The 20,796-nt window shown below is 46.7% G+C and overlaps 10 protein-coding genes across 10 annotated transcripts; 4 read left to right on the top strand and 6 right to left on the bottom strand.

Moving 5' to 3' along the window:
* Positions 1-249: 249 nt before the first annotated feature.
* On the bottom strand, positions 250-1,165 carry EYB26_003978 (uncharacterized protein; the record flags this gene model as incomplete). The annotated part of the gene is made up of 3 exons (XM_054263272.1): positions 250-844; positions 901-971; positions 1,025-1,165. The coding sequence occupies 3 exons, from the start codon at positions 1,163-1,165 to the stop codon at positions 250-252; spliced, it is 807 nt and encodes a 268-aa protein (XP_054119247.1).
* A 431-nt stretch (positions 1,166-1,596) lies between these two features.
* Positions 1,597-4,975, bottom strand: EYB26_003977 (uncharacterized protein; the record flags this gene model as incomplete). The annotated part of the gene is made up of 7 exons (XM_054263271.1): positions 1,597-2,685; positions 2,736-2,825; positions 2,883-3,056; positions 3,104-3,247; positions 3,298-4,716; positions 4,775-4,829; positions 4,962-4,975. The coding sequence occupies 7 exons, from the start codon at positions 4,973-4,975 to the stop codon at positions 1,597-1,599; spliced, it is 2,985 nt and encodes a 994-aa protein (XP_054119246.1).
* Positions 4,976-5,984: 1,009 nt separating this feature from the next.
* Positions 5,985-6,263, top strand: EYB26_003976 (uncharacterized protein; the record flags this gene model as incomplete). Its single annotated transcript, XM_054263270.1, has 1 exon — positions 5,985-6,263. The coding sequence occupies one exon, from the start codon at positions 5,985-5,987 to the stop codon at positions 6,261-6,263; it is 279 nt and encodes a 92-aa protein (XP_054119245.1).
* Positions 6,264-6,512: 249 nt separating this feature from the next.
* EYB26_003975 (uncharacterized protein) lies at positions 6,513-8,190 on the bottom strand (the record flags this gene model as incomplete). Its single annotated transcript, XM_054263269.1, has 3 exons — positions 6,513-7,945; positions 8,002-8,081; positions 8,156-8,190. The coding sequence occupies 3 exons, from the start codon at positions 8,188-8,190 to the stop codon at positions 6,513-6,515; spliced, it is 1,548 nt and encodes a 515-aa protein (XP_054119244.1).
* A 1,588-nt stretch (positions 8,191-9,778) lies between these two features.
* Positions 9,779-11,517, top strand: EYB26_003974 (uncharacterized protein; the record flags this gene model as incomplete). Its single annotated transcript, XM_054263268.1, has 2 exons — positions 9,779-11,223; positions 11,289-11,517. The coding sequence occupies 2 exons, from the start codon at positions 9,779-9,781 to the stop codon at positions 11,515-11,517; spliced, it is 1,674 nt and encodes a 557-aa protein (XP_054119243.1).
* Positions 11,518-12,002: 485 nt separating this feature from the next.
* Positions 12,003-12,563, top strand: EYB26_003973 (uncharacterized protein; the record flags this gene model as incomplete). The annotated part of the gene is made up of 3 exons (XM_054263267.1): positions 12,003-12,027; positions 12,158-12,299; positions 12,365-12,563. 3 exons carry the CDS (start codon positions 12,003-12,005, stop codon positions 12,561-12,563), a joined length of 366 nt encoding a protein of 121 aa, XP_054119242.1.
* Positions 12,564-12,930: 367 nt separating this feature from the next.
* EYB26_003972 (uncharacterized protein) lies at positions 12,931-14,507 on the bottom strand (the record flags this gene model as incomplete). The annotated part of the gene is made up of 4 exons (XM_054263266.1): positions 12,931-13,353; positions 13,410-14,119; positions 14,176-14,286; positions 14,369-14,507. 4 exons carry the CDS (start codon positions 14,505-14,507, stop codon positions 12,931-12,933), a joined length of 1,383 nt encoding a protein of 460 aa, XP_054119241.1.
* Positions 14,508-14,922: 415 nt separating this feature from the next.
* EYB26_003971 (uncharacterized protein) lies at positions 14,923-15,229 on the top strand (the record flags this gene model as incomplete). The annotated part of the gene is made up of 2 exons (XM_054263265.1): positions 14,923-15,106; positions 15,183-15,229. The coding sequence occupies 2 exons, from the start codon at positions 14,923-14,925 to the stop codon at positions 15,227-15,229; spliced, it is 231 nt and encodes a 76-aa protein (XP_054119240.1).
* A 481-nt stretch (positions 15,230-15,710) lies between these two features.
* EYB26_003970 (uncharacterized protein) lies at positions 15,711-17,040 on the bottom strand (the record flags this gene model as incomplete). Its single annotated transcript, XM_054263264.1, has 4 exons — positions 15,711-15,887; positions 15,944-16,744; positions 16,824-16,870; positions 16,917-17,040. 4 exons carry the CDS (start codon positions 17,038-17,040, stop codon positions 15,711-15,713), a joined length of 1,149 nt encoding a protein of 382 aa, XP_054119239.1.
* Positions 17,041-18,306: 1,266 nt separating this feature from the next.
* Positions 18,307-19,293, bottom strand: EYB26_003969 (uncharacterized protein; the record flags this gene model as incomplete). Its single annotated transcript, XM_054263263.1, has 4 exons — positions 18,307-18,833; positions 18,885-18,966; positions 19,027-19,071; positions 19,153-19,293. The coding sequence occupies 4 exons, from the start codon at positions 19,291-19,293 to the stop codon at positions 18,307-18,309; spliced, it is 795 nt and encodes a 264-aa protein (XP_054119238.1).
* Between the last annotated feature and the right edge of the window lie 1,503 nt (positions 19,294-20,796).

Genomic DNA, 20,796 nt, shown 5'->3' with positions numbered 1-20,796 from the left:
ATGATCTAGACTTGAGGAGACTTATTAATGCCTTTCATTCATAGATAGATATAGCTATAGAAATGTTTGGAAATGCAAATATACTCAAGACCACTAACGAAGTGACCAAAACAGCGCAATCCAAGTAAAATCAATTCTGAAAGAAACGCAAAATCAGGAGAAAACAATATGTGTACGTATCTGTATCTGCATTTAGTAGCCTGCGGATATAGCAGTCCTTTGTAGGAGTTTGAAGCACTGCAGGATCTCCTAGTTATTGTTCTGCGAGTTCAAAATTCGCAAAATACTCAAGAACAAATTAATAATATCCAAATACAACGAAATCGCGGCGGCAATTTCCTCCTCAACGTGATAGTGGCGCATAATAAGTTGCGTATCAACGAGGACGTATCCCGAGAAAATCAGCGCAGAAACACCGCCATAAACGAGCTCCATGCCGCTGTTGTACGGGAAGAAAGCCGCCATGAACCCGAAGATTATGAGCAGCCACAATGCGCCAAACAGGTAGGGCATCCAGTGCGTGAAATCGTATTTGGTCTGGCATGCAAACAAAGTCAAGGCGACGAAGATTCCAAGCGTGATGATGAGGGCTTGTACGACGATGTGCGCGTCGTAGTAGGAGGTCACGACGCTGATGGAGTAGGCTTCTAGAGCGGTGAAGCCGGAAAGAAACAAAAGGTTAGTGGGGTAGGATTTGCGTTTCCAATACGTCAGGAACATGAATGCGATTGCGCCGAAGAGAGAAACAATCATGAGCCAGAAGTTGCCCTGGATCCACCTGCGGTAGGAATCGCTGAAGAAGGAGATGCCGCTGAGGACAGTGGTTAAGAGGATCTGCACGGTCCTATGGAACGTATTAGAAAATCGTTGTAAGCCTAGAGTAGGTGGGAAACAACTTACAAGATGGAATACACCTTCCGAATGAACTGCATCCGGATAGGAAGCGTACCCTCTGCAACGGTTCCGCCAAACTTCTTCTCATCAGCGTACTAGTCACCAAGTATGATAGAAGATTAAAAAATACCTTAAAGTCATCAGGAACATTATCATCCTCAGACCGCGGCGCTTCAGCGGTAGCATCATATGAAGGTGGAGGGTGAGCGTACTGAGCATCCTCGAACGAGTCGCGCTGAGGAGCGGCCTGGTAGCGAGTATTTGCTGCCATACTTGCGATAGTATCCAGTCAAGATTATCTTGATCTAGAAATATCCACGATGGAGTGTGTTGGATAGATGGAGATGAATCCCGTAGATGGAGATGGGAAAGAAGTAGCCTGGCTGGTTGATTTACCAGTCGATAGTTGTACGTTGTATGAGTGGCGGGTCAATCACGTGGGGCGCGCTGCGGATTACTACTCGTGAGGTCATGTCACTCAGCCTTACGCTTTTCCTCTTAAGGTCATACAATAATATCATAGAATCAAAAAGCTCGGAAGTATGAAAAATATCATTAAAAGTCATTATTATCTAATTGCCTGAAAGAGTTATGTCCGGAATCATATATGTACGTGCAAGCAGATATGCAGATAAGTATAAGTCATCATCAAAAATCATCAAGCAAGTCGTTATTGCACCGCCCGAAAACGTTGCCGTTGTATCAATCGCTCCTGTCCTGACTGCTATCAATATGAGTCGTCTGACTAGGCAATTCGGCATCTGAAAATATCGCAGCGTTGTTGGAACTCGATCCATCATCTCTGTCATCCTCGTCATCTTCGTCCGTTGAATCATCATCCATATACTGTAGCCCACCGTTCGTGGTTTCTCCTGATAGAGGATCGATGTGGCGTCTGCGTTGGAAATCGTGAGAATGGGCTGTGGCTACCAGGTTGCCAAATCGAGACATGGCGTAACTTATCGTTGGACGGCGAGCACGCAGTGTCATTGGGGTCTTTCCTGTAATTGATGCAGACTCGAGATCGACATCATGGGCGACTATAGCAGGTGCATGCGGAGTAGGATCCGTCGGATGCTCTCCATTGCGGGTTTCCTCCTCTTCTCTGTCCATTTCTGACTCCCTTGTCTGTACAGGAGACGGATGATCGGCGACACCTTCAGCCAGCGTACGTTCCTCCATTTGATAAGGCAAAGGAATGTCTCGTAAAGCGCGAAATAGATACACGTTTGTGCAATGTTCGTTCTCCACTCGGAAAATCGACCAAACTCCTCTTCTAAATACCTCGCTAAAAGCAACCACGAAACTGAGGAAAGCTGAATGTTGAATGTCGTTGGTGAAGATGGCATAGAATATCCAGTTGAATCGCACGACCACGTCGATCGCAATCGCAACGTAATAAAACCACGCTTTGCGAAAGGCTAGCACTTCACGTAGCATTTTATGCGGTGCATAAAAGTTGCCCAGACTCCAATCCATAGCGACATCCCAGATTGAGCAATATGTCGCATTAGTAAAAGCAAATACGATGAAAAGAACCTGGTATCGAGCATCCCGATCGATACGGAACAGGCTCAGAGTCATATAATATAGAATGCCGCAGGTATATTTTCCAAAATTCACGAGATGTGGAAATACGTTCTTGGTGTCGCGGTATCGCCGAATGCATTGTAATCCACGCCAAATTGACGGCAGCGTGGTGAGGAAACCCAACAGCCTGGAATGGCTCGAGTTGCACATCGGTGGGTTATTCCATGAATTGGCATAAAGGCAGAAAAAGAGTTCGACATTCTAAGAATTATATTAGTTGCATTCTGTCAAAAGTATTGAGCGTAACTTACTCCCATGGCGTACGTCTGGGAACAGTACATATCGCCCAGATAGAAATCTCGAAACTCGACAGGGTATAAGCCGGCAAGAAGGAGACGCCACTACATTCATGTCAGCTGGTGGATGTCAGAGAATTAAAACGAAAGAGGAAGGCTTACGTTCGAAACCGCCCACCAAACTCGACTGTGATGATAAAATACCTTGAGAGGTAGGAAAAGCATCAAGACAGTGATAAAGATTAATACTACTGGGTAGTATAGGAACATGGAGTCAACCCATGAAAAGTTGACCCACATGAAAGCTCCAAGAAGAAGAAAGAAAACAGAGGGTATCTGGAGCTGTTAGTGGGCGATTGATTTCCGAAGGAGTGTAGACATACCTCAGCTAGTTGGCGCCAATCCAATGTGTGGCGACTATCGTACTCAAAAACGAAACTATAATTAATCTTTGCCCGAGTCCAGATCATGCAGTCCAAGCAGAATAGCATGCAATGAAAAATAATCAAAAAATATCCGCCATAGATCTGCCTTGAGTCAGTATCTGTTAGACTAGGAGGAAATAGCTGAGGCGTACCTGAAGTAGATAGGAAGTCTGGACGTGGACAGTGCTATCTGCATCGTTCAAAAGGCGGACAGCTAATATTAAGCCCTGTATGCAACCAACAAGTCCAGCAGCAAGAAACAAGCCTATTCGGAAAGTGCTTGGCGAATGGTCATCTGAACGAAGCTTTCCTCGAAGTTTGGTAACGGCGATCTTTCGATTTCCTTTCTCAAAGTAGCGAGAGTAGAGATCCTCAACCACCACCATATGCCCTTCAACAATTTCACTCCGCACAAAGTATGCTTTATTGACCTTCTCGGACATATAGCGCAACGTAGGTCGCATATCGACAGCCTTGTCGAATTTCTTATTGATCTTTCGAAACGCCTTGCGGTTAAGATACGCATATGCTTTTAACAGTTCTAAGCCACGATAATATTCCTGCATGGCCAACTTAAGCTTTCGCTTGGCTGTCCGATAGGGTACATGAGCAGATTCTGGTCTTCGCACAAAGTCGCGCCAATCATTTGAAAGCTCCTGACCCATTGGCACCGGGGTTTGTGGTGTCTGCATGTTTGCTAGTGCGCGAGAATTCTTCCCAAAATGATGTTTCCCAGCAATAGCCTGAGTCCATTTTGTTTTGGGAAATACATTAAGATAGTTCCCGTTGCGGCTCCCTTGCGTAGACCTTGACCGCTCCGCATCCATCATTTCTGTTGTTCTTTGATCTCTCATCAGGTGCAATTGTCGCCGAATCTGTTGCAGACGCTCTGTGGCTTCCACCTCCTTCTGCCTGTAAAATGTCTCTATCTTGTCCAATTCAGCATCCAAAAAATCATAAAAATCGTCTTCCTTCTTCGTCACTTCGCTGGATATGTTGGTTTGATAACTTTTCCCTGGTGAGTCGATGTCGCTGTTCGTGAAAACCCTTCTGAGAAAATTGGCGGTCTTCGAAGACCCATCGCCGCCGCCTGCATAGATACCACTGGATGGAGGGTTTCCATTTTTTAGAATAGCTGGGGATGAAGCGTATCTCTGAGGGCGACCCGGTGTCCGTTGAGCTTGCGGCGATCCCGACTCATAAACCGCCGGCGGCCCCGGCTGCAAATTCTTATTCTTCTTCGTCGTCAGATCAGGTTCAATCGCTGGAGAGGGAAGCTGGAGGCTCGGTAAGTGCTTGGAGTCGTATTGATTGGGCTCCGATACTATACTGCCATAGCTTCCTACGACGTTCGAGAACCGCGAGCTCGGAGTTCTGAGCGGACGCTGCTCGGGAATATCTTTACGTGACGGCGATCCATTATAATCCAAGGGGAACTGGTTGACCGAGGTGGAAGTATTGGGAGGAAGCCGTTGGGATGGAGTGCCTGTGAAAGTGTCCTGGAGTCGAATTGGCGTGCGATTTGCTTTTTGCAGGGCTTTTTGGATTGCCTTGATTTTCTTCTTGCCGAGCTAGATTTGATGTCAGAAAGCGCGATCGTGCTAAACATAAATTCAAGAGATCATTTACCTTATAATTCAGATATTTAGCTCGCCATTCCGGAACCAATTCCTCGTTGAGCTCTCTGTCATTGAGAGCAGAATGTTAGCTGCAAGTAATGCATTGTAGGTGTGACAAAGAAAGAAGCAAGTACTTGATCGGAGGGGCATGTAGGCACTAGGCAAGTTATGTGATAAGGTGCGGAAGCAAAACGTACTTGGCGAACTTCATCTTGTAATAGTATGTCCAGTCGCATGATCGAGATCCAGCAGCAGCTCAATCATCAAAATTGAAAAGAGCGACAGACTATTGAATTCTTCATGAGAAGAGAGAAAAAAACGTGAAGGAAAAACGAGAAAAAGACTGGATTGAGATGGTAAACTAAAGACGAACGATGGGCGAATGAGAGAGAAGGAAGTCAGAGTGGCGTCAACAGAAGATGAAAAGAGGAAAGAGCCAGATTTTAGGCTGCCTTAGTTAGCTAAGCCTGTCAGATCCATTTTGTTTCCTCGGCTATCATTGATGAATATGATTCGTGTTTTGATCTGCACAGGTTTCAAACGTATACACTTTGACAGAACATGGAATATAAAAGAAGATCACAGCGAGCCATGCAGGGAGAAGACATCAAATATGATTAAATCACCCCAGCACGTGCTGAACATTGCAATATCATTCGTCAATGGCATCTCCTACATTTCGCAACGCTCGATCCACTGGAATGTGAGCCTATCCGATCTCGTACCATTTCCAGATCGGGCAGTTCGTTTTCACTTCGCATCCCTGGAACCCTATACGGTAAAAAGACGCTTCATATCCAGACTGTGCCAGGTGCCAAGGGTTCTATATATAGTAAAATGCATACGTCTTTCTACATCCAGGCAATCTGGCTATCAAGCTTTACTTCTGAGCAATGAGATGATGTCAATGCCAAGTTAGGGTTTATGGCTACTCATCCCTTAATGCCTTGTGACCAAGAACAACAGAGAGGTTCCTGGATTTCAAAAATCGATGTAGGATAGATTATTGGAGATATGTATCATTTCTATATGTGGTGGCCACCCAGGTTGCATCATGATATTATCACATCCAATTTGCCATCAGCCTCATTTGACGCTGAGACCTCAAACTAGAGCCATTTAGTCATTTCCACCCCTAGACACTGCCTTGAGTAACATAAGAATACCTATCATTTAAACCCCTAAAAACAGAGCAGAATTCCAAACGGAAACTTTACAAAATGCCGAAAAACTCCCACGTCCTCCCCTCCAAACCCATCGAAACCCACCCCGTACCCAAAAAGGCCTTTGGTCGCGTGCTAGATGACGACCGTCCAATCGACTACTATGAGAATACCGTCCGCGCAGAAGAAGCACAAAAACACGCCGAGGAGCTGGGTCCGAGTCCACCAAATCGTTCTGCAGCTAGATATCCGCCTGACCGTCCTCATGCGCCTCATCAGCCTCAGGGTAGAGAAGGGACAACGTCAAGCAAGTATCGGGGTGTTTCCAAGCATTAGATTATCTAGAAACATTTTGATATGGTCTGGCACTAGAGTATAGATTGCGTGCTTAGTTTTCAGTGGAAGGTTTGGTATGAAAATTGTCACGGCTGATATATGTACATTATCTGAGAAACATTGGCATATAGGTATCAAACTGAAAGTATAATTGCAACGCAAAATTGCTCTGGAAGTCAAATTCCCGCTCTTTTCTTATATATCTTGCGCGTAGGAAAGCAAAAATCAAGTCGGCGTGTCAAGATCAACTCAGCAATCCTGATCTCCGTACGTCAAGTTATTTGGCGAAAAATCACCGTTAACCGAGTTCATAGAGTCTGCATTTAAGTGACGCCTCGATGGTGCGTTCCGTTTCACCTCCTCTTCGTCAGGACGCAGTGATAATTGATCACCATTGGAAGCAGTTTCAGGGCCGGTAATCTGCAGCGGAATTTTCACTGTGGATTGACCGCCAGCATGCCGCTCTAGAGCGTCGTAGACATGCCTAAACACAAGGCTGTCCACATCCGATGCCCAGAGAAAGTCTAGATGCTCGTATTTCGGGATTTCTCGTACCGTGGTCCGCCGTGGCAATTCACGTAGCATGACACCAATATCCACTAAACTGTCGCTGCCACCGTAGATCAAGACGATGGGCGACCTGATGTTTCTCGTAGGATATCTTACGGGCTTATAGTACCGGCTGTTGTTTCCAACCGCCAACGGCCCGCCTACCTCATCATCATACATCTGGAAAGCCTTGTTGCGAATGATCTGAAACCAATGAACGACAGACTTGGTACTAGTGAAGGAGTACAAATGAGGATAAGCTGCTAATTTTTGAGGTTGTGAGATGTTTTCGCCAGTCCAGTTGAAGAGCATCTGTAGTGAAATGTCGATAATACGCACAAAAATTGGCGGGTAAAGAATTGATTGCCACATTGCGGTGGAGCTGAGGATACTTCTGCGTCCGAAAGCGAGAAAAACAACTTGTGGTGAAGCTTTCATCAGCGCATCAACAATACCATTGTATAATCCTGCCGGAGACATGGCAGGTGCTAGAGCAACGAAGACATCCACCTTCTGGTTCAAGGTCGGATGAACAGAAAGTGCCGCAAACGCTTGAGCTGTTCCTTGAGAAAACCCAATATATGACAGAGACGGTTGCTTGGTAACTTCAAGAATGTACTCAATGCTGTCCGGAATATCGTGAAAGGCAAACTCATCGATAGAAAAGTTCCAAAAGTCCGCTGAAGCAGGTGAACTCTGGGTCGACTTTTTGGAGTATTTGTTGCCACGATTGTTGCCCAACCACACATCGTATCCTCGCTCGACGAGCTGGAAAGGCAAACACCGCTGCTCATCGGTCAAGCATACCCAGACCTCACTGTTCATGAGCAGACCGTGGTGGAGATATACAACTTTCTTGCGAGTGCCATTCTTCCCAGCATTAACATAGTCTGCCTCCTCGCCGCGACGATATGGTAATCGGTGAAGACCGAGAAGGTAACCATCTTTTGTCTGGACAATATGTTCTTCGGTTTCATATCCATATATGGAGCACAAGTCTGCACAGTCTACTGCATGCGCGATTGACTCCGCAACACTTTTTGTTTTGGCACGGAAACCCCTGGTTTGAGTTGAAGCTACAGCATTGAACAGTGCTTTTGATTGCTGATAACAGAACCGGATTATAGGATCGGCTGCATTACGATTTTGTCAACTATAGCATATGTCATTGAGAAGGCATTCCACATACGAAGGCATAATGTGACCAGCCGCAAGAATCCCTCACAAAACACCAACGACAGCGAAGCGAAGAGAGCAAGATACTCGGCCCTGGCCAGATAAGAATAAGCAAGCGAAAATAAAAGAGATGGCTAATTCTTGGACCGCAGATCCGGCTTTCTTACCAAGCAAGCCTCCCCAGAAACGGGACTCGAGGCATTGCGAAATGACTTCTCCAGTAAAACGTCGGCTAGAAACTGAAGATTGAAATAATTCAAGACATCTGCTGGGGATAGATAGGAATAGCTTCAAATTCAGAGCATTGACGTAAGCTATAACAGCTGACGGACGAGCATGTGATTGTGCCGCTAGGAGAAAAGAAAATCCGTCGGGCTTATCTGTTGGCGCTAATGGCAAGGGTAGCCCTAACCCTTAGGGTAACGAGGCTAGCCAACTCATTCAATTCTAGATCATCCATCCATACAGAACAACGCAGCATACTGGCAATAGAAGGAGGGGGGAGCAGGTAGTATGGTCCAAATATTGGAAAATTAGATTCATTCTATGAAGTACAATTTCATGTCCTGGGCCTCCAGTAGTCATCCAAAGCAAAAAAATTACCCAACCCTAGTCCGTCATACTGTCCACCCAGATAAAACACTGGAGATTGATCAAGTATTCACATATAAGCTAGAGCAGGCAGTATGTGATGGGCACGTCACACTGATAATCTACTTCCAATAAGTACAGCTTGATAGAGCCACAGCCGCCGAACGTGTTATAGAGAACTTTTGATATGTTCAAAGACCTCATTGTAAGCACAAGATACTCGAATCCGTAGCTCTTCCAATAGTATGGAATAAGTTTGTACTAGTTATATACTTAGCTTCACCTCGGTCGATCTCGCACTGAGCTCTGCTGCCCCATACATCCATGGATGTCGTGTTCGTTCCTCCAACGAGTCAACAACATGTACTCAAAAAAGTTAAAATAAGAAGATCAGAGATGGATAACTAATTATCGACTAATGACAGAAAGAGAAACTGTCACACCCCTTTTACGTGGGGTATTTGCTCGTGGACAGCCGAGATCAGCAATAGTTAGTTTTTGTCGATCGCGTTCGAGTTAGCCCTAATCCAGGCTAATTGAGGCTATTCTCCCGTGCCTGATCCAATGGTGACTTCTATCCACATATTTCCGGGAGCCGCATTGGTTTACTAGAAAGTGAGTTTATTAGGGCATTTTGATGAATCAGTTCGAGTTTGTCATCTTGAAATTCGGGTCTGTGGAGAGATCAGCGCATTCCAAGTACGTGGTGCCATTCGAGTCGTGGCGCTCGTGACTTGAACGAAGCTCTGCTCTACGCATCACGTACGTAGTCTATGGGACGAGTTTGCCATTGGGTCTTGAGATTTCTACACTAGCTTCAAGTGCAATAGCACCGAGTTAGTGAGCAATAGTTCTGCGTAGTTGCCGTAATAGGACAATGAGTTGGCAACTTTCTTTGTTGATATGCTCAATGCGCTGGCTGGAAAACCAGATAGTGGCTTGCGCATTGAGGCTGTAATTACGGATCATCAACCCTTCTTTAGCTTGATCAGTACTAGAACTATATTGCCTAATTGATGCTAAGATTGTTGTGACATCCTTTGGAGGTTCTCTACCGAAATAAATAGTTTCAATCTCAGCTTAGACCGCTGGAAGGCTCATATTTATAGAAGAGCGCCTTCCTCACGTACCTCAGGTCCTCGGTCATCATCATCATCTTTCTTTTCTTCACTTCTTCTAGAGACCAACAACTTTTAATCATGGTTCGAGCTCTTTTTGTGCCATTGGCATTCTCCGCGCTTCTCAGCCTTAGTCTCCCCTCTTCTACTCTTGCAGCACCCTCTACGGTCTATGCAGCTGTAGAAGGCTTCAACTCAGTCCCAAGTGGATGGGAGCAAGTGGCACCGGCATCTCCTACACAGGTGCTGAACCTGCGTCTCTCTCTAGCTTCGGCTGATACAGACAACTTTCTGAATACTGTTCTCGGACTCTCCACCCCAGGACACGCATCCTACGGCAAGTTTCTCTCGCCAGAGCAGCTCAAAGATCTGATAGCTCCTGCCTCTGCGGCCTCTAATGCCGTCACTTCTTGGCTCGAGGCGCAAATCCAATCTGCCAATGCGATCCAAAACAATGGAAACTGGTTGGCCATTCAATTGTCAGTCGAACAGGCCGAAGATTTGTTGCAGACCAAGTTCTACGATTACAAGAGCATAACAACGGGTGAAGTCAGGACCCTGACTCTCCAGTACTCCGTCCCCAAGTCCCTTGCCGGCTTTATTGAAACAATCCAACCGACAACCGATTTCAGTGAAGCGAAAGGCTCGCCGCAAGTTCAAACCTATGGGTCAGATCTGAGAATCATTTCCACCAGAGAAACTTCCCCTACGTGCAACACACAAATCACTCCAGCATGTCTTCAATCTCTCTATGGCCTGCCTACCGCGAGTGTAAGCAGTTCGAGTGCTAGTATTGCAGTTCCCGGCTTTATAAATGAGTACGCCAATTATGCCGACTTGAGTCTCTTTCTGCAGCAGTTCCGCCCTGATTTGAGTCCGCCTCCTTCGTTCACGGTGGCATCTGTCGACGGAGGATTGAATGATCAGGGCCAGCCCGGCATCGAAGCCAATCTCGACATCCAATACACCGTTGGCTTAGCCAATGGGATTCAAACCACGTTCATCTCTTCGGGACTGTCCACTGTCCAGGGCTTCCTCGATGTCATATCCTATGTTGCCAACCTCCCAAACCCACCTACTGTCATGTCCCTGTCTTATGGATTCGACGAGAACGTATTGACTGCTAGAAATGCAAACAGTGTATGCAATGCCCTTGCTCAACTCGGTGCTCGCGGTGTCTCTGTTATCGTTGCTAGTGGTGATGGTGGCGTTGGTGGCAGCAGACCGGGCAATTCTTGCACTGCATTTGTACCGACATTCCCGGCATCCTGCCCTTATGTCACTTCTGTCGGCGCCACCGCGGGAGTCCCAGAAACTGGGTCGACGCTTTCTGCTGGCGGGTTCTCGAATCTTTTTAGACGCCCTGATTATCAGGAATTGGCAGTATCTGGCTATCTGATTGGCCTACAATCTGAATATAGCGGTCGGTTCAACGCCAATGGCCGAGGCTATCCCGATGTCGCTGCACAGGGTGAGAAAGTGGTTACAGAATGGGGCGGCAGCCCGCTTTTGGTCGGCGGAACTAGGCAAGCATACCCCTTGGGCCCTTGGGCCTTCATTATCGTTATCATGACACTAACCGAGACGACAGTGCCTCTGCACCAATCTTCGCTTCAACCATTGCGCTCCTCAACGCTCAACGACTTGTGCCTCTGGGTTTCTTGAATCCATGGCTCTATCTTGAGAGCGGCTTATTGAACGATATTACCACCGGAAGCAACCCTGGATGCAATACCAGCGGTTTTCCAGCCGCAGCAGGTTGGGATCCTGTCACTGGGCTTGGAACGCCAAACTTTGAAGAAATGCAGCTTCTTATATAGTGACTGGATTGTACATATCTATTCCTACTGTCATGTCAGCCTGTCGAAGCTCGAGTAGAGCTATTGTTAATACGTAATATCATATAGCGAGTTTAGGGATTCTAGTGTGTTGGTCTCCATTTCTTGCTGAGATGATGCTCATCTCGAGACAGTGGTCGTTTAGCGATTATTTTGATGTAACTTTGTCAGTCGATCTCTGCACATCTTTGATACTGTTCTTCCTCAATGATATCACCTGCTATCTGTATCAGATTGATTTTCGTCTTTGAAATGAATTACAGAGTAAAAGCAATAGAAGAACTACGTCTTGAGGCTGGCCAATCAGAAATGCAGCTTCCCGGATTTTCTACTAAACCTGTTATGGTAAGGTCATCTTTTCATCTGATGATCTCCGGAGTCCTCCATATCGAAACGATCAATTGACGAGGAATCCCCGCGACAACCAGAATCTTGTTCAAGAGGAGCTACTTTTAGCAATTGACAAGATGCCGAGTTCCTGCAGAGATATCCGTGAGTCTTCTCAACTCTTTTATCCAGCCATTCCATCCGCAATTTGACACAGACGACAAACCAACAACTTTGCTGCTTTGAAATCCAAAGAAAGCTACACTTCACTAACTTCCTTTTGTTGCAACAACAGGAGCTGCGCTGGCGCAATGTCTCCAAGAATCAGACTGTATAATGGTGCAACGCAATTCACCAAACGACTGCCTCCGACAGCCCTTGTCAGATGACCTACCAGTCCGGTGTCAGCAGTTAAGCAAAGCTCTTTCGGACTGCAAGTACGTCTCCCTCCTCCCTCACTCCCCACAATACCCATTTCATTGCTAACGTTCTGGATTAATAGACGCGGCCTAGTCGATATGCGCAAACGATTCCGCGGCAATGCACCCATCTCTGTAAACAGAGAAATCGAAGGCGGCGGCGGCACAAAATCGACCCAGGCGCCGCAGCAGTTGTATGCTGGAAAGCCGGCATTGTCGTCTGTCAAGGAGATTAATGGTGATGAGGTGCAGATGGATCCTGAAAAGACGAGAGGATTATAAACAATTGCTTGATTTGGCGTATGAGCAGCGCCCTGGTTGATGTATTTGCATGGGATGGAGTTTTTGTTTGTTGCGTAAATTGTGTATACTATGTACTTCTATTTTGAACTCGGGTGCAGTGATATATCCACATCGATAGCTCTACTCTGAATTGTGAACAAGTGTCCTTGTTTTGATAGCGAGGTTGCTGGAGTATGCCAGCCAGGTTCAATGAAATGAATAGCATTCATCTTGCAGTATAGTATACATTCATGATATTCTGAAAAAAAAAGCATGACACAATCCAGGCCATACATAAAGGAACTCAATTTACCTTCATAAAACCAGCTCAACCCTTCTTTTGGTATATAACATATTTCGCAATTCTCTATTTGGTCTTCGTCGCCTCTGGACTCGGCACCGGGGCCGAATAAAGCCAGACAAGCACAAAGGCAATGAATCCGCCAATAACTGCCCAAAGTCCCGCAATCCAGACCCAGCCACCAGTAATCTCCCAGCTTCGAGGGTACTCATCGTGTGCAAAGTGTCGGACTGTGACTTCGTGCTTCTCTTCAACGTTGGTCAGGAACGGGCGGAGATAGTTTACTCGGAAAGAGAAAATGCCGTGTTGGTCGGGTGTGGTGAATGTGACGCCGAATATTGTGCTATTCTGAGTAGTAGTCTTGGGCTGCAGTTTCAGACGGTGGAAGGGGGACAGCATGCTGAATTCAAGTTGAAGTTCGTCGTTGGCGGGGACCTTGAATGGCACCCACTTATCAAATTCGTATTCGGAGACTTCAATATCGAAGGTCTATACAAAATATTAGCCATGTCCTAACACATCGTCTACATCAGAATATCACTTACTACGTCGTTCTTAATGCGATAGATGGTTGGGTTGACCTCGCCTTCGATATTGCCAAACTCATCACTGAGATAATGCTCAATCTTTCCAACCTTCAAGACACCAAGTTCCTTGAACGTCCAGCCGGTAAGCTGCTTGGCAAACTGTCGGTTGGCAGTTGTAACTGCGGACTTGGACTTAGGAGACTTGACAGAAGCAGAAAACCACTTGTCTTCAAGAGCCTCCGCAGATCCGAGAACAGTGAAACGAGCAGAGTTCCTGGCCTGCAATGCCGATACCAAGGCTAATTGCGAGCCAGTCGCAAAGCTGTCCTCAACGGAAAGAGAATCATCCTTGGTATTGTAGCTATAAGCAGTTTCGGGGGCTCGGACGATAGGTGTAAGGAGCGGACTAGCGTTGCCGAGGGACTGTCCCACTGGTCGAGGGAGAGCTAGCACACCTTCACCGGAGAAGTATGATTTCACATCTGATCTCACGGGATCGGGGAGGGGCACGAGGAGGACATCGTGCTTTTCGGCGGCGGAGATGGTGTCATAGTTGAAGTGGTCAACCACAATAGACGAACGGTCAGGCGAGATGTGAAGGTCCAGCTCAAGGAGGAGAGCATTGATGGAGCTAGGAGTGGTGAACCTTCCGGAGAGGGCGAGAAGAACGTTGCCCTCATCATTGAGGAAGTCGAGTAGGAGCTTGGGTGTCAATGCGGGACCAAGACCTGACAACCACAGTCAACAATTGCCTGCATTTTTCGCAAGTATATATTGGACTAACCTTTCGACTTGGATGGGAGAAGAATAAGGTGGTCATATGCCTTTTCTCCATGTGCGAATAACGACAACTGGTCGCTCTTGGGAGATTCGAAAGTAATGTCGTAGCCGCGGCCTGCCAAAACATAGATTAGTTATACAATTCGGATTTTCTTAACTCAAATTGTAAACCGTATTAACAGAGAGTATGCTAATACCTTCTAGATCAGCCCATAAATCCGAATATAAGCTCTTGTTCTCCTCCAAAACGACAAGCAATCGGGATCCTGAGCTACTCAAGGCATGTACGCAAGCTCCCCAGAAGCCAAGTAATAGAAAAGAAAGAAATGACCTCATCTTGAACAGGTCTCCGCTCGAGGCGGGCTTAACAATCGAGTATATAATTGAAAAGAGCCAGCGACAACAATTGAGACAACAACACAGAAAAAACGAAAGATGGACAGTTGCGACAGTTGAAGGGCATGAATTCGAAAGTCATAGATCGGGCGACGTGTTGCTCCGGAGTGCCAAGACTTGATGGACTCCACCCGTTAGAGTTAGCGGCCTACGATAATAACCTCAACTTTGGATAGCAGAAACCTCAATTCATTCCTCACAGCCTGCGCGATCACCTTGCATCTCATTACAATCGCTCTCGGTGCCACAGTCTTGTTGGGACACCAGCTGCGAACTGTTTGATCCAACAACATCGACATACCTGCAATTGAATAACCCGCTCGCTCGTCTTCCACACATCCGACCTTCCGCAACCATGTCGGCCCCTCAATTCTGGTCCACGCCATTGCGATACCTTCGCTGGGCCTCGCACGAAAAGCCAGCCATCTTCTACTCGATTGTCCTCGGCTCTTTTGGTCCCGTCTGTCTCGTCGCCATACCGCCTATCCGTCGCTACTTTGGTGATGTTGACCCCGAGAAGATTCCACTTTCATATCCCGGTTTGTCTTTTCTATAATTGTGGTCGAAAGTCGACTTGAGGATGTGGTTCAAAGCTAATTGTTCTTTATGGTGCAGTTCCCAAGGGCCCTCGTGTGATCCCCAAAGGCTTCGATGACGAGTAGATATATTTACGCCTAGGATATGGATTCGTTGAAACTAGACTGAATCGCCGGTTGTATTCGCGACGTTTTACTGTGATTTGGCATTGCCAGGAATTGAGAGAGGAACCCCAAAAAGCGACAGCGAGTGTCCTTTTGGCTGCAAGGAAGAATCTGACACATTTTATTATCGGTATTCTCAAAATGGCAAAGGAGTTGATATTGTACATATAGAAGTGGATTAACTCTAAGCATACAACTTGTTTTCTTGTGTTTAATTGATGTGTTTGACTATCATATATGGGTATAAGCTAATGAGAAAAAAGCGATAACCAGGAATACCTAACATCAATGGTATGAAATGACGAACCAGAAACTAATTAAAACCCCGAAAATGCTTGATGTTGATCGAAATTTAATATGAAATTTCTCGGGCCTCTCACGATCAGTAGCCCCATCCTTCACCCCCGTGAGCCTCAGCAAAGACATTTGCCTGACCCTCCGGTCAATGAAACTCAGACCCAAACATCGGAACATCAGGACCATCAGGCGGAAGGCCCCCTTCTGTTCCCTCCATGTCCTCCGCACCATCTTCCAAAATAGAAGGCTCAAGCCTCGCAGCATCGGCGATATTCCATGGAAGATCCGAGTCCATCACCTCCGTACACAGCAAATGATTCACCTTCAAATCATCCTTGAGATCCAGCTGTGACCTAAAGACCTCACGTATTTGCGCACTTCGAATTTCATCTGGCGGACCTTGTCGTAGACAATTGTGCGCGCCTTCTTGGACATGGGACAGACGTTATGGAAACTGACATAGTCCTGCGCATTCAGATATTTTTCTCCGCCTTCGTGGATTGCATGATACAGTTCTCTGCCGCCATCGGGGCTATCTCGACCTCGACGTTCGGTGCCAATTACCTGATGGAACCATTGGTGGTGGATATTGACGGCCATCCACATGTAAATGTCATTTGCATAATTGGCTCGCATTATCGTCCTAGTCGCTCCAGTCTTGCGCCAAAGTACTTGTGGAAGATGTCCCGCAATACGTATTTCGGTTGCTCCCTTGATCTTGTAGAGTTCTGCTGCTTTCTGTTCACAGATAGCGCGGAAATGCGGTTGCATGTTCCTCTTCTCAGCGTTTGACAAAGAGTTCCATTTTCCAACGACATGTATGACGGCGTCCTTGAATATTGAGGGAGACTCGAGTTTAATAGCTAATTCAGCCCAATGAATAGGACGTGCTAGAACGGCGCGGTAAAGAAGCTGGCCCTGCCGCATCAGCGAATTGTCGATGTGGGCACGCACCGCTGCAGCGGCGCCGACACTAAGTGCTGCATCTATCAAATGCGTGGCTTTCTCGAGTACGGTTTGGAGGGAGGATCCGCTAATGTCGGGCTCCAGGTTATAGAATGCGCGGAACAAGTTTTTCCATGATTCGGATGCGTATGCGGGCAATTCAGCGCTGTAGACGTTCTCGAGCATGGAATGACGGTTTGTGTTGGCAGTCGTGCGGCCATATCTATCGACTTCCTATTTGATTATCAGCATGTCGCGAGTCCAACAGATGCATATAACTCCTTTTGGAATTGCAATTGTAAAGCAGGCATACCTTTCGACGGAAAACTCCATTATGACAAGCTTCGGAGGGCTCCAACACTAGCTTGTAACGTGTAAAGCACCCACCATTCACCGCCGCTCTTACTAGCTGGGCGGCATGGGATTGTGCCACCAGCAGGCCCAAATATTCGGGTGAGCAACGCCGGAAGACACGTCAGAGTGTAATTGATATATCTCATTGGCATGGATGACGACCATAACGTCGCCATTGTGGAAGTTAGGGAACTCCGAGGACGCATGGGGGGACTGTTGAGGTGTTGTGTTGGCCATTTTGAGGCGATGTGTGGTGAGTAGCGATGTAGATGGAGAGGTGGATGCAAGAAGGAGAGAAGGTTTTATAAGAGAGTGTGTAAAGATAGGCGAGAGGGTCGATGGGTGGATATGAGAGAATAAAAGAGAGGATATAGATAGAGAATAGACGAGGGATTGAAGGCAGGATAGATGAGTGGATAGTTGAGAGAGTAAGATGAGATCCGAAAGATAAAATCAAAGCAAAAGTAAGGCGGCCCCCTGATGAAGATGTTTTAAGAGAGCAGGATGAGAATCGAGGTTGAAAGGATATGAGATGTGACTGAATGTGGAACTGGAGAAGCGCCTGAGACAGATGAGGTGACTTTGATCTGGAAGATGCAGTTCGGGTGAGCATCACAATCACTGATTTCTTGACATGAAGAGAGGGGGCTTTCGCTAGGGATTATCGAGATGTGAAAATCTATCGACACATGAAAATGATCTAAAAAGTGGTTAGATTGGAAAGTGTCAATTGTAATGTATCAAACAGTTGAAACGCCTGTAATGCATGTATCTACAACATCGAACCCCAGCAGGTCCTGTATGAAGCAACACGGAAACAAAAGGTCTTCAAAGCTCCTGGCAGATGCAACCAACAGGCATACCGAGGGATATTCCAGACGAATGAAGGCGTCTCTCAAGGAAGCGCTCGACCAATCCAAGTACTAAATTTCTGTACAGCAACAGAAACGACTTCAACAAAAATCCCAGAAGAAAATAGAAAACTCCACACATAATCATCACACAAATATCAACAAAGACCACCGCCTTTTCGTAATCCGATCGTCCAATTAAAGGTGGCTCACAGTCAACTTCATCATGACTGCAAATCCGTCGTATTTTCATCATTATTCCTGGCAAGTTCCATACATAGAGACGCTCCTGAGACGCGATTCATACATCACCAAGCTGACCAGCTCCCACCGGTCTACCTCCAAAGCAAATTGACTCCAATGACACCATGCATCCTTCCACCTAGGGAATCGCATTTTAAAACATTCTTTTCTGAAAAATAATCGACAAAATCGCACTAAGTCGGCCCATTGAATCCATGAGTTCCAAGAGCATCCTGTGGAAAATAATGGCACATCCCTATATCCTATCCGCAAATGAGCACACCGATTCCATTGATGCGAAATCAAACGGACAGTTGGTTCCGTTTATTCAAAAGCAACACTCCTCATCTAACGGGGTCTCCGATGAGGATCCCTGTTTTGCTGTGGCCGACCGGCTCCTGTCCTGTGGTCATACGCAGCCTCTGGAGTGTATCTGGGATCCATTCCTAAACGGGCATCCGAAGGTGCAGTGGCAGCAGGGTAGCCCATACCCGATGTGACAGGAGAGTACTCAGGCTCATTATCATAACCAGCTCCTGGATACCGAGGTGCGGCATTTCCTCGTTCATATCCATAGCTGGGATTACTACTGTAGGTGTAGGAAGGCTGATGGACATCTGGTGCCGAGATAGGAGGTTGACCTTGACCTGGGCCTGAATAAGGATTTTGTTGTGGAGGTGAAGCATAAGGGTTCTGGTTATATCCAGGAGACTGGGAGGTAGAATATGACGGTGTGGTGTATGTCTGACCTTGGGGGGCGCCATATTGCGATTGTTGTGCGTATGGATCAACGTAGGGAGCTGGTGCGGCGGCATACGATGGTGGTGATGGGCCGGCCTGTGAACGGAGCTCGTGGGTTGGCGAAACATAGCTCCCTGATAGCTCGTTAGGGCTTCGGGACCTACGTACATCTTGAACATAAGTACCTCTGGAATAACCCATATTGGCCCGTCGTTCCACTTCTTGTTCCCATCGAGCAGAATCGGCTTTTAGGTCGGCAATCATTTCCTAGTAGAACAGCATATCAGCAAGGATTCGCTGTAGGAGTTTCCAGGGTCAAAGACATACTGATGTGAGATTCCGGTAAGCTCGTATTAAGTAGCCTGAGCGGCCCTACACGAGATAGTCAGTATTCTATGTTTATGATGATGATAATATATATCATCTACGTAGCGTTTAGGGTTGACAACGAACTTGATGTGTTCCAGGTTTTACGAGAGCATCATTTCCCAGGTATCTGCAAATGTCGGCTTGGATGACTTCTCGGCTAATCCCATCTCCTGGGATAAAGTATTCATTGTGGCGCTCCGGGCGCTCAAAAGCTCGTCCAGTCATGGTGTCCAAAGAAAGGGCTTAAAATAGAGAAATAAAAAAGCCAACGGCAATAGAGATATCCTTTGTGTTCCGGCGAAGATCAATTATCCAGGAAGAGGAAGTTTTGACTAGTTTTCTGATTCCTGGACGAGTCCTGTGGGCTATCCTGGCGTTGATAATAATGACAGCAGAAGAATCCGTGGTTAAGAGAAAATCCAAGGCAATTGGCAATCAGATAATCCGTGGACTAAGCAAGCGTATGGAAACGCACACAGTCTGAGACAATTTAATCCAGGGAATCCAGGTGGTTCAATAGGGTTTCCTCAATCCAGGACTTTTTGCAAGAAGTGGGCGACAGTGGCCTAATCAAGGAGAATACCAGACGGAAGACCAAGTGAATGACTGGTCTAATACAAGTCCGGCTGAGCAAGTCCACGAGCAAGTGATGAATAATTTGTTGCAGTCTGGCACATTAACCGAGACAGTGAGAATAATAAGAAGCAAGATGCTGAATAAATCTCCCAGTGGCGCGAGATGGAGCGAAAGACTTTCCTGGGTGAAATCCTTTGCGGGCAGACGGCCGTATGATCCTGTGGAGTGAAGGTTGTGTTTTGGTTTCCTTTTTCTCCTCCTTCAAGGGAAGGCAAGCGTAACTCTTTTTTATTCCACCTTTGATGGGATACGTTGATGGCCGATGAGGAAGGGCCGGTGTGTAAGTGAGGAAGGAAGAAAAGAAGAAGAGGGAGGAAGGGGGAGAGAGGGGGGAGAAAAAGACGAAAGTGACAGTGAGGATCAAGATAAGGAAGGAACGGGATGGGGGGGAAAGAGTGAAGGTGAGAGTGGGAAAGGGAAGGAGGGGCGAAGGATCTTTAGGAAGGCGCGAAGGTTGTGGGCGGCTGTTGTGGATTCGCCGCCTACGTGGAAGACGGTTGGCTGTTTCCCTCTTGTTGGGCTGGCTTTGGGCTACGACGCATGTACTACGGTCCATCGACTCTGCTGGTGCCACGACTTCACTGCTTTTTATCTTGATTCGATAGCGTGGCCTGATACCCATATACTTGGTACATTATATTGCCTCGAAATTGTCTGTTGATGTTGTTTGTCTATCACCTAACTTACTTACCCATAGCCGCTTCAACCACGGTTCCAAATTCGACAAGCCTTGCAGCTGGCCTGTTCGCAAACATTGTTTATGCCTAGCTGCGAAATTTCAATCGAAGTGTGCGTGACCAGAGTTACGAGAAGAAGCGTGTACTTGCATTGGGAAGGAATACTACCTGATACCTACTCTGGATTTTCAGACTCATGGATCTTCCATGGTCCCAGTGACCAGTGAGGCGGGTCTGCCAAAGTCTGGATTGGTTCGTCTATCGTTTCTTCTTGTTGAAGACTCACGAGTTTAATCCACGACAAGCAATTGCCGCTAAAGCACATAAGGACCGGCCGATGCCCAGTTCCCCGACATTGAAAATCTTTCACATCCACAATGATGCAAGCAAAGCTGATGGGCGCGCACAGTGTATC

This window comes from Talaromyces marneffei, chromosome 3 (genome assembly GCF_009556855.1).
Source record: "Talaromyces marneffei chromosome 3, complete sequence".
In the NCBI taxonomy this organism is placed as follows: Eukaryota; Fungi; Ascomycota; class Eurotiomycetes; order Eurotiales; family Trichocomaceae; genus Talaromyces; species Talaromyces marneffei.
The sequence above is the reverse complement of the archived record's forward strand: the minus strand, read 5'-3'. Positions and strand labels throughout refer to the sequence as shown.